Source organism: Chiloscyllium plagiosum, unplaced genomic scaffold, assembly GCF_037043375.1.
Source record: "Chiloscyllium plagiosum isolate Xiang-an unplaced genomic scaffold, Cpla_swu_hap1 HiC_scaffold_42, whole genome shotgun sequence".
NCBI lineage: Eukaryota > Metazoa > Chordata > Chondrichthyes > Orectolobiformes > Hemiscylliidae > Chiloscyllium > Chiloscyllium plagiosum.
The window spans coordinates 23,884,766-23,897,122 of NW_028270180.1; the positions used below are offsets into that span (position 1 = coordinate 23,884,766).

The window sequence follows — 12,357 nt, forward strand, 5'->3', positions numbered from 1 at the left end:
TCTCTAAAGGAGGAGGCCATCTGGTGTGTTCTGTGGTGAAATTGGTCCTCCTGGGAGCAGATACGGCGGAGGTGGAGGAATTGGGAATACGGGATGGCATTTTTGCAAGAGGTATGGTGGGAAGAGGTGTAATCCAGGTAGCTGTGGGAGTCGGTGGGTTTGGAAAAAATGTCAGTGTCAAGTCGGTCGTCATTAATGGAGATGGAGAGGTCCAGGAAGGGGAGGGAGGTGTCAGAGATGGTCCAGGTAAATTTAAGATCAGGGTTATGTGTGACAAAAAAATCAGATAAAAGCCATGGAAGGATGGAATTGGGTGCTGAATCCTAGAGGCTGCAGGGTTCCCAAGTGGAAAATGAGATGTTGTTCTTTGAGCTTGTGCTGAGGCTCTTTGGAGCACTGCAGCAGGCCTGAGACCGATATGTTGGTGTGGGAACACAGTGATGTGTCAACCTGGAGGTAAATGGGCTCCTTCTGCAATTGCTTGGAATGAGCCATGGGAGCGTAAGGAGGTGTGGACCAGGTTGTACCAAGGGATTTAGTCCCTGTAGAATACTGATAAAGGAGTTAAGGGGGAAGGGAATGTGTGTCTGTGGTGGCATCTAGTTGGATGTGACAGAAATAACAACTTACAATCCTTTGGATGCCGGAGACTGGTGGATTGTCACTTAACACTCCACCAGTCTCCGGCATCCAAACGATTGTAAGTTGCTGTGTTCCCACACCAAAATATCGGTCTCAGGCCTACTGCAGTGCTCCAGAGAGCCTCAGCACAAGCTCAAAGAACAACATCTCATTTTCCACTAGGGAACCCTGCAGCCTCTAGGACTCAGAGCCCGATTCCACCCTTCCATGGCTTTTATCAGACTTTTTTATGTCAGGTGACAGATGTCGTGGTGGGAGAGCATTTTGGTGACAGTGATCGCAACTCCAACCTCTCCTATACTTATGGAGAAGGATAAGAGCCGACAGTATGGGAAAGTATTTAATTGGGAGAGGGGGAATTATAATGCTATTAGGTAGGAACTGTGGAGCATAACTTGGGAACAGATGTTCTGAGAGAAATGCACAACAAATGTGGAGGTTGTTTAGGGAGCACTTGCTGATAGTGCTGGATAGGTTTGTCCGACTGGGGTAAGGAAGGAATGCTAAGTTGAATGAACCTTGGGCGACAAGGGATGTGGAACATCTAGTCAAGGCAAAGAAGGAAGCTTACTTAAGGTTGAGGAGATAAGAATCAGACAGGGCTCTAGATGGTTACAAGGTAGCCAGGAAGGAATTGAACAATGGACTTAGGAGAGCTATTAAGGGGGAATGAAAAAGCCTTGGCAGGTAGGATTAAGGAAAACCCCATGGCGTTCTACACTTATGAGAGGAACAAGAGGATGGCCAGAGTGAGGGTCAGGCTGATCAGGGACAGTGGAGGAAACTTGTGCCTGGAGTCTGAAGAGGTAGGGGTGGTCCTTAATGAATATTTTACTTCAGTATTCACTACTAACAGGGACCTTGTCATTTGTGAGGACAGTGTGAAACAGACCGATTTGAAAGTCCCCTGGGCCAGACTGGATGTAGAGTTGAGTGTGGTGCTGGAAAAGCACAGGTCAGGCAGCATCTGAGGAGCAGGAAAATTGATGTTTCCAGCAAAAGCCCTTCATCCTGATTTTCCTGCTCCTCAGATGCTGCCTGACCTGCTGTGCTTCTCCAGCACCACACTCTACTCCAATCTCCAGCATCTGCAGTCCTCACTTGCCCAGACAGGATGTACCCAAGGTTACTACAGGTGGCAATTTCTATGCCTTTGGCGATAATCTTTGCATCCTCACTGTCCATTGGAGTAGTACTAGATGAATGGAAGGTGGCAAATGTTATTCATTGATCAAGAAGGGGAAAAGGGATAATCTTGGGAATTAGAGACCAGTCAGTCTTCGTCAGTGGTGGGCAAATTATTGGAGAGGATTCTGAGAGACAGAATTTATGAGCATTTGGAAAAGGTTAGTTTGATTAGAGATAGTCAGCATGGCTTTGTGAGGGGCAGGTCATGCCTCACAGACCTTATTGAATTCTTTGAGGATGTGACAAAACACATTGATGAAGGTAGAGCAGTAGATGTGATGTACATGGATTTTAGCAAGGTGTTTGATAAGGTTTCCCACGGTAGGTTCATTTAGAAAGTAAGGAGGTATGGTATACAGGGAAATTTGGCTGTCTAGATACAGAACTGGTTGGCCCAAAGAAGACAGAGGGTGGTGGTAGATGGAAAGTATTCAGCCTGAGTCCAGTGACCAGTGGTGTTCTGCAGGAATCTGTTCTAGGACCTCAGCTCATTGTGATGTTTTATAACTGACTTGGATGAGGAAGTGGAAGGGTGGGTTGATAAGTTAACCGATGACACGAAGATTGGTGGACAATGTGGAGAGCTGTTGTAAGTTGCAACGGGACATTGACAGGATGCAAAGCTGTGTTGAGAAGTGGCAGATGGAGTTCAACTTGGAAAGGAGTGAAGTGATTCATCTTGGAAGGTCGATTTTGAAAGCAGATTACAGGGTTAAAGGCAGGATTCAGTGTGGAGCAACAAAGGGATCTTGGGTCCACGTCCATAGATCGCTCAAGGTTGCCACCCAAGTTGAGAGGGTTGTTAAGAAGGTGTATGGTGTGTTGGCTTTCATTAACAGAAGGACTGAGTTTAAGAGTCGTGTAGTATGCTGCAGCTCTATAAAGCCTTGGTTAGACCACACTTTGAATATTGTGTTCAGTTCTGGTTGCCTCATTATAGGAAGGATGTGGAAGCTTTAGAGAGTGCAGAGGAGGTTAACCAGGATGCTTCCTGGACTGGAGGGCATGTCTTGTGAAGAAAGGTTGAGGGAGCTAGGGCTTTTCTCATTGGAGCGAAGGCGGCTGTGAGGTGACATGATAGAGGTGTACAAGATGATGAGAGAAATAGATAAAGTGGATAGCTAGAGACATTTTCCCAATGTAGAAATGGCTATCATGAGGGTCATAATTTTATGGTGACTGGAGGAAGGTTTAGGGGAAATGTCAGAGGCAGTTTCTTTGCACAGAGAGTGGTGGGTGTATGGAATTCTCTGCCAACAGCAGTAGAAAAGTCAGATACATTAGGGACACTTAAGCGACTCTTGGATAAGTGCTTCTTGGATAGAAGATAATAAAATGAAGGGTATATAGGTTTGTTTGATCTTAGAGTAGGATAAAAGGTTGGCACAACATCAAGGGCCGAAGGGCCTGTACAGTTCAATGTTCTAGCTACCCCACTCCTGATCCTATTATTACATGGGATGCTTTTAACACAGTCACCAATTCCTCCCACCCCAATTTTTAAAATTACACTGGTATAGTAGTACAGGTAGTTCTCCTTTTACGTCGTAGTTGCATTCCAGTTAAACCTCGCTTAATAGAAATAATGGGGTCTACAGGAAAATTGGGGTTGGGGCAGACTGGCAAAAAGTATCACTCACGATCGCTCAAAAATCACCCAAAAGTCTAATGCAATGTATAGCGCAGCCTGAATGAAGCTTGAAATCATAGTTATTAATGAAACAAAAGTAAATTTAACACAGCACAGTTAAAAAATGTAAGAAAACTGCTCTCTGTTCAGTAGCTCTCACAGAAAGCTGCTCTGTCAGCAGCTGATATCGGCACATGTGCAGGATGGCACAAAGACTGGCGCTTACATTGCACATGCGCATAGCGGCGCAAACACCAGTGCACGTGCAGAACGAAGCACGAAGATTTTGGCGCAGACATCGGTGCAAGTGTGGAACGATGCGCACAAATCGCGCTGCTGAAATGTGCATTATCCCAGAACTATCCCAGTACTATCTTTGGACTAGTACTCCAGAGATCCAGACGAATGTTCTAAGGGCACGGGTTCAAAACCAATCACTGCAACTGGTGGGATTTGAATTGAATCAGTAAGATCTGAAATCAAACGATAGTACCAAAGCTGGTGACTGTAACACTATCATCAAATTGTTGTTGAAAAACACATCTGGTTCATTAATGTCCTTTAAGGAGGGAAATCTGCCATCCTTTCATGGTCTAGCCTACTTGTGACTGCTAACCGCCTTATAACATAGCCTGAGAACATCAACGGCAATTTAAGATTAGCAACAAATCCTAGCCTTGTCAGCATTGCCCACACTGCAAAGAACGAAGAAAAAAAGTCAAGACATTAAATACTTGTCACTGAAATATTTTAAATTCCAATTTTAGAAAAAAATGACATCATAGCTCCTCAGCTGTTATGTTGTGGCAATGTAATTTGAATTGAAATTATGACTGTACTTGTTAGACACCATCATTCTGAAAGGCAAATTAAGCCAAATTTGTATGATATCACTGCACGTGTTTATTAAAAATTCAATGCCTTTGAAATAACCTCAATAAATCCCTTCATATGAATCATGAAGCAACTAGTTATGCAAAACGACTACACTGAATTCGAAAGCATTCAAATTTAGTTCCTTCTTTGAAAACTGAATTGTTTTGAGGTAGACAGCAATGTAACAGGTTGCTTCAACTAAACCTTTCCTATTTGATGTAGCCTTTGACAAATTTCATAACCATCCCCATAGAATAGCAAGACATCTTGACACTTGGACTGACCCATAACCTCTTAAAAGGAAAACCCAAGTCCTCAGTAGTCTTTATTTTGACTGGCTAGGAGCTAGTTTACAACATTCAATATTGTTACAACCACAGGTGGTAGGCATTTAAGGTTATTTAATTTGGAAATATTTATTTTCCCAAAACATTAGACCAAGGTTTCCTCAGACAATTGTTTGGTTAGTCAAAAGTCTGACTTCTACTTTTAAATTGGCTTCTGGCTTTAGCTATAATGCAAAGGAAACCTTCCCAATAGGTTTCCATGTGAAGAGTTAACTTCCTTTTTGGGTCTTAGGGGAAACTTTAAAGTTTTCAATTTCAAGTTTTAAATTGGTTCCCTTTTGCAGAGTTTGGGCTTACATTGGACACATTCGTCCAAGTTTATAGAACCGTCAAGTTAAAAAGTCTGTTTTTGTTTTTTTCTTCCTAGCAGTTAATTAAACATCAACACAAACGATTGCAAATGAGTGAGACAACTAATTGCCACAACTAGCTGGCAGTGGGCTGAATCTTCCTATAGGACACCAAAAGAGAGAACAAAAATAGCCCAATTCTGTAAGGGCATTCCAAGATGCTGGCACAGAAAGCTGCAGTAATCAAGCACCAGCAGCACCCCTCTCTCTTGCTTTCTCCAAAGATTGAAGTTTGCCGCCTACTTACTTCCTCCACCTTGCATTTCATTTCGTAGGAGTTGCCAGGTGGAAAATGGGTCAGAACCCTGGAGCCATCAATTCCTTCCCAAAAGAATGTGTGGTGCTGTCAAGATTGGCAACATCAAAGAGGGAAAAATAAGCAAGTGTTACTCAACATGACAAAAAAATTGAAGCAGGTGTGTTTTCAAATTCAAACTCTGTGTCAAGATAATCAAAGTACAATAAATCCAAACAATAAAACAGGAACAACGTTGGTACGCAGCACCGGAAATATTGGCTCATGGCATACAGTATTTATGAACATTCCAATTCTTGTTACAAAACAAATCCTCCAATGACCTCAATACAGTTGCTTTTAGACAAACATCAACATTTCCAATGTAGGAACTCTTCTAATTGAGGAACTGATTGAATACTAAGCAACTGATCCATGCAGATGAAGAAGATCCCATAGACGGTGATATTATCAGTAACCTAGTTTGTTCTTAAATTGGTTTCTTCATTCAACTCGATTACAAACTGATCTGCAACACTTTTCCCTTTGTCCCACATCCTTTACAAACTCACCTAACAAAACTCTATCGATCTTAACTGTGAAACCTCCAACAGACCCCCACCATTGGAGGTTTTCAGCGAGAGCAAGTTCCAGATTTCCATTACCCATTATGTTGAAGAAATGATTCTCAATTTCACATCCAAATGACTTACCATTAATTTTTTAAGGTTATGTACCTTTTGTAGTGGACTCTTCCACCTGTGGGAACAGTCCCCATTTGAACCCATCAAACCATGTAAACATATAAAAGAATATATGCAAAGTTTGTGTGACCTGATCTCCTAATTTCATGTTCTATTAAATATAACTGATCTCATTATCCTACGCGAGGAGATTAAATTGACCATTTTCTGATAGTAACCACCATTCAGATATCCCTGCGTAACACACATTGGGGACAGTAACACAGACAAAATTCAGTTTTAGTGCAATGCCTCCTACTGAAAAAAACTGCAGATGCTCAGCAATCTGCCTCACAATAAAGGAATGATTACTTAAGTAAATATTGAGCATGCATAGCACCAATGGCAAATACAGAGACAAAGCCTTCAAAGATGATCAAAGAAGAGATAAGAATTTGGTGAAGAAATCCCTAGATGACGCCTTTTATATTTTGTACACGAATCAAACTCTAAGAAAGAGCATGTATAGCAGACAACTTTAATACTGGTACAAAACAGTTTCAGTTTCACACCAGCATTAAACTGATCATGTAATTTCGTGAAGTGGTGGAGCCGGTGTTGGACGAGGATGGAAAAAGTTAAAAATCACACAACACCAGTTTATAATCCAACAGATTTATTTAGAAGCACTAGCTTTCGGAGCGCTGCTCCTTAATCAGGTAATTTTGGAGCACAAGACAAATAAACCTGTTGGACTATAACCTGGTGTTGTGTGATTTTTAACCATGTAAATTCAGACAAGGACCAACCTGATGTGAAGGAGAATGGAACTCCCAGGAATCAGTTGTTGCAGGGGAGTATGGTTGGTGAAAGTCTCACACTACTTTAAGTAAAAAGCAAAACTTTGTTGATGCTGTAAAATCGGGAGTCTAAAAGATAAGAAATTCTGGAAAACTTAAATCAGTCAGGGAGCATCTATTCAAGAAATGGACAGGTTAATGTTTCAATTGAGTGGTCAAACATGTTTTGTTAAATTTGAACCTGTACTGCAGTTTAGGCATAAAACGTCTACCAATGCAGTCACATAACCATCATATTTATCTAGCACTAAATGGAATCAGAATGTAAATCAGTAGGATAAGCTTCCAAATACTACCACATTATGCTGGTTAATTAGGTACTTGCATTCAATGTTCAGCTGATATGAAGTTCAATTCAGATCTCTATCAGCATACAAGAAATTAAACTGAGATAGTTTCAACTCATTTCTGGTGAGTTTTCTGCATGAAAACTTACAAAGTATAGACACAAGTGACACGGAGCCAGTCGCACTCAAAACTAAAACAAAGAACTGCAGAAGCTGGAGGTCTGAAACAAAAAAATATAAATTGCTGGAGAAACTCAGCAGGTCTGGCAGCATCTGTAGGAGCAAGGCAGAGTTAACCTTTTGAGTCCAATGACTCTACATTATAACTCAACATTAATTCTGCCTTTTTCCCATAAATGGTACCATACCTATTGAGTTTCTTCAGCAATTTCTGCACTCAAAAAGCTATTTTTGAGGAAAACAAGTATCATGCTAGTGCTATAAGGATTTTATTCTGGTGCTCACTTCAGCAACCTTCCATCTCTTGAAATGATGGTTCGTGCCTGGTATTGGTTAGAAACCCCCTCTGGACTGGTAGTCTCTGCCAGATTTGCTGCAGAAGAAGATGGCAGTTAGAGAAAGTTCAAAATCTGTTAGACTCTGGTTGCTCTGGGTCCCCATCCTGTTCTGTTCAGTTTTACATTTCTGTTTGCCTCTTCTAATGTCCCTCCAAATAGTCCACTTACAGAAGTCATGGTCATCAGCAACTGTCTTCTAACGTATGTTGATGTCTGGTACTTTCATACTTTCCTTGTAATGAGGCATGGACATCCAGCAGGTCATCACCTAGTGACCAGCTCACTGAACAAATTGTCTTTGGGTATGTGGCCAGCATTCATCCATGGCTGAGACAGCATAGACATAGAACATAGAAAAATACAGCGCAGTACAGGCCCTTTGGCCCTCGATATTGCGCTGATCCAAGCTCACCTAACCTACACTAGTCCACTATCCTCCATATACCTATCCAATGCCCGTTTAAATGCCCATAAAGAGGGAGAGTCCACCACTGCTACTGGCAGGGCATTCCATGAACTCACGACTCGCTGAGTAAAGAATCTACCCCTAACATCTGTCCTATACCTACCACCCCTTAATTTAAAGCTATGCCCCTCGTAATAGCTGACTCCATACGTGGAAAAAGGTTCTCATGGTCAACCCTATCTAAACCCCTAATCATCTTGTACACCTCTATCAAGTCACTCCTAAACCTTCTTTTCTCCAATGAAAACAGCCCCAAATGCCTCAGCCTTTCCTCATACGATCTTCCTACCATACCAGGTAACATCCTGGTAAACCTCCTCTGCACCCGTTCCAGTGCCTCCACGTCCTTCCTATAGTATGGCGACCAAAACTGCACACAATACTCCAGATGCAGCCGCACCAGAGTCTTATACAACTGCAACATGATCTCAGGACTCCGGAACTCAATTCCTCTACCAATAAAAGCCAGTACGCCATATGCCTTCTTCACCGCACTATTTACCTGGGTGGCAACTTTCAGAGATCTGTGTACATGGACACCAAGATCCCACTGCTCATCCACACTACCAAGTATCCGACCATTAGCCCAGTACCCCATCTTTTTGTTACTCTTACCAAAGTGAATCACCTCACACTTACCCACATTGAACTCCATTTGCCACCTTTCTGCCCAGCTCTGCAGCTTATCTATATCCCGCTGTAACCTGACACATCCTTCCTCACTGTCAACAACTCTACCGACTTTCGTATCATCCGCAAACTTGCTCACCCAACCTTCTAGCCCCTCCTCCAGGTCATTTATAAAAATGACAAACAGCAATGGTCCCAAAACAGATCCTTGTGGAACACTGCTAGTAACTGCACTCCACGATGAATCTTTACCATCAACTACTACCCTCTGTCTTTTTCCAGCCATCCAATTCCTAATCCAAACCTCCAACTCACCCTCAATGCCATACCTCCGTATTTTTGCAGTAGCCTACCATGGGGAATCTTATCAAATTCCTTCCTAAAATCCATATACACCACATCTACCGCTTTACCCTCGTCTACCTCCTTAGTCACCTTCTCAAAGAATTCAATAAGGTTTGTGAGGCACGACCTGCCCTTCACAAAACCATGCTGACTATCCTTGATCACATTATTCCTATCCAGATGTTCATAAATCCTATCCCTTACAATTCTCTCTAAGACTTTGCCCACAACAGAAGTGAGACTCACCGGCCTATAGTTACTAGGGTTATCCCTACTCCCCTTCTTGAACAAGGGAACCACATTTGCTATCCTCCAGTCTTCTGACACTATTCCTGTAGACAACGAGGACATAAAAATCAAGGCCAATGGCTCTGCAATCTCCTCCCTTGCTTCCCAGAGAAGCCTAGGATAAATGCCATCAGGCCCAGGGGACTTATCTATTTTCACCCTTTCCAGAATTTCCAACACCTCTTCCCTACATATCTCAAAGCCGTCCATCCTAATTAATTGTGACTCAGTATTCACATCGGCAACAATGTCCTGTTCCTGAGTGAATACTGACGAAAAGTATTCATTCAATGTCTCCCCAATCTCTTCAGCCTCCACACGCAACTTCCCACTACTATCCTTGACTGGACCTATTCCTACCCTAGTCATTCTTTTATTCCTGACATACCTATAGAAAGCCTTTGGGTTTTCCCTAATCTACCAACTAAGGACTTTTCATGTCCCCTCCTTGCTGCTCTTAGCTCTCTCTTCAGATCCTTCCTGGCTACCTTATAACTCTCAATCACCCCAATTGAACCTTTACGCCTCATCTTTACATAGGCCACCCTCTTCTCTTTAACAAGGGATTTCAATTCCTTATTAAACCACGGCTCACACAACCCTTTCCTCCCTGACAGGTACATACTTATCAAGGACACTCAATAGTTGCTCCTTGAACAAGCTACACATATCAATTGCGCTCTTCCCTTGAAGCCTACTTTACCAAGCCACGCATCCTAAGTCGTGTCTCACCTCATCATAATTTCCCTGCCCCCAGTTATAAATCTTGCCCTGCAGTGCACACTTATCCCTCTCCATCACTAGAGTAAAAGTCACCGAATTGTGGTCACTGTCCCCAAAGTGCTCACCTACCTCCAATTCTAACACCTGGCCTGGTTTGTTACCCAGAACCAAATCCAGTATGGCCTCACCTCTTGTTGGCCTGTCTACATATTGTGTCAGAAAAACCTCCTGCACACATTGGACAAACACCGACCCATCTAACGAACTCGAGCTATAGCTTTCCCAATCAATATCAGGAAAGTTAAAGTCCCCCATAACATTATTGACTTCTTAACAGAATTAGGATTTTCCAGAATCCATGGGGTTAGTGGCCTTGTTCAGATTCGAGAGACTGGATTTAAGGAAAAGTAGATTGTGAATCTGGCTTTTGATGTCATTTAATGTGTTCTGTTGCCCAATGCTACCTTCCTATCAGTGAAAAGTAACTATATGCCATTTAAATAATGTGAGATGTTTGGATTATCTGAGCTATCCTCCTTGTATTTCATCCAGGGAGCTGAAAACTATCTAACCATTCAAAGTTTGTGCGAAGATTTGTAGCTTGGGTGCTCGTTGTTGTGGTTCTGTTCGCCGAGCTGGAAGTTTTTGTTGCAAACGTTTCGTCCCCTGGCTAGGCGAAGCGCTTCTTTGATGTTTCCTCCGGTGTTTATAATGGTCTGGCCCTGCCGCTTCCGGTTGTCAGTTTCAGCTGTCCGCTGTAGTGGTTGGTATATTGGGTCCAGGTCGATGTGTTTGTTGATGGAGTTTGTGGATGAATGCCATGCTTCTAGGAATTCCCTGGCTGTTCTCTGTCTGGCTTGCCCTATGATAGTAGTGTTGTCCCAGTCGAATTCATGTTGCTTGTTGTCTGCTTGTGTGGCTACTAAGGATAGCTGGTCGTGTCGTTTCGTGGCTAGTTGATGTTCATGTATGCGGATTGTTAGCTGTCTTCCTTTTGGCCTATATAGTGTTTTGTGCAGTCCTTGCATGGTATTTTGTACACTACATTAGTTTTGCTCATGTTGGGTATCGGGTCGTTCGTTCTGGTGAGTTGTTGTCTGAGCATGGCTGTTGGTTTGTGTGCTGTTATGAGTCCTAGGGGTCGCAGTAGTCTGGCTGTCAGTTCTGAGATGCTCCAGATGTATGGTAGTGTGGCTAGTCCTTTTGGATTCACAGGAATCCGATTCACGAGAGAAGAAGAAAAGGATAGCCAACTATCATTCCTAGATGTGATGGTACAGAGAACACTGAACGGAGAATTCACTACAAGGATATACAGGAAAGCCACACACACAGACCAAGTCCTAAACTATGAAAGTAACCACCCCAACACACACAAACGAAGCTGCATCAGGACACTATTCAAAAGGGCCACAACACACTGCAGTACACCAGAACTGCAAAAAGAAGAGGAACACCTATACAAGGTATACGCCAAAAACGGATACCCGCGCAACTTCATCAACAGATGCCTAAGAGAAAGACCACGGAACGAGGACATACCACAACCAAAAAGACTAGCCACACTACCATACATCTGGAGCATCTCAGAACTAACAGCCAGACTACTGCGACCCCTAGGACTCGTAACGGCACACAAACCAACAGCCACGCTCAGACAACAACTCACCAGAACGAAGGACCCGATACTCAACATGAGCAAAACTAATGTAGTGTACAAAATACCATGCAAGGACTGCACAAAACACTATATAGGACAAACAGGAAGACAGCTAACAATCCGCATACATGAACATCAACTAGCCACGAAACGACACGACCAGCTATCCTTAGTAGCCACACAAGCAGACAACAAGCAACATGAATTCGACTGGGACAACACTACTATCATAGGGCAAGCCAGACAGAGAACAGCCAGGGAATTCCTAGAGGCATGGCATTCATCCACAAACTCCATCAACAAACACATCGACCTGGACCCAATATACCAACCACTAAAGCGGACAGTTGAAACTGACAACCGGAAGCGTCAGGGACAGACCACTATAAACACCGGAGGAAACATCAAAGAAGCGCTTCGCAGGAGGCTCCCAAGCACTGATGATGTCGCCTAGCCAGGGGACGAAACGTTTGCAACAAATACTTCCAGCTCGGCGAACAGAACCACAACAACTATCTAACCATGGTAACCTAAACAAGTCTAATAAGCACAATATTCATGATCTTAAAACTGTTGACACTTGCACAGTAGTAGACAATTTCCACTCAGGTCTAAATTGCAAGGCAGTC

The 12,357-nt window shown here is 43.0% G+C and overlaps 1 protein-coding gene across 2 annotated transcripts in view; it reads right to left on the reverse strand.

Annotated features, from left to right (window-relative positions):
• Window positions 1-12,357, reverse strand: part of man2c1 (mannosidase, alpha, class 2C, member 1) — a 125,352-nt gene that overhangs the window by 77,703 nt on the left and 35,292 nt on the right. For both annotated transcript variants that reach the window (XM_043680528.2, XM_043680529.2), the window contains one exon: window positions 5,281-5,376. In XM_043680528.2, the coding sequence (XP_043536463.2) occupies window positions 5,281-5,376 (96 nt within the window). The remainder of the gene's footprint in view (window positions 1-5,280; window positions 5,377-12,357) is intronic.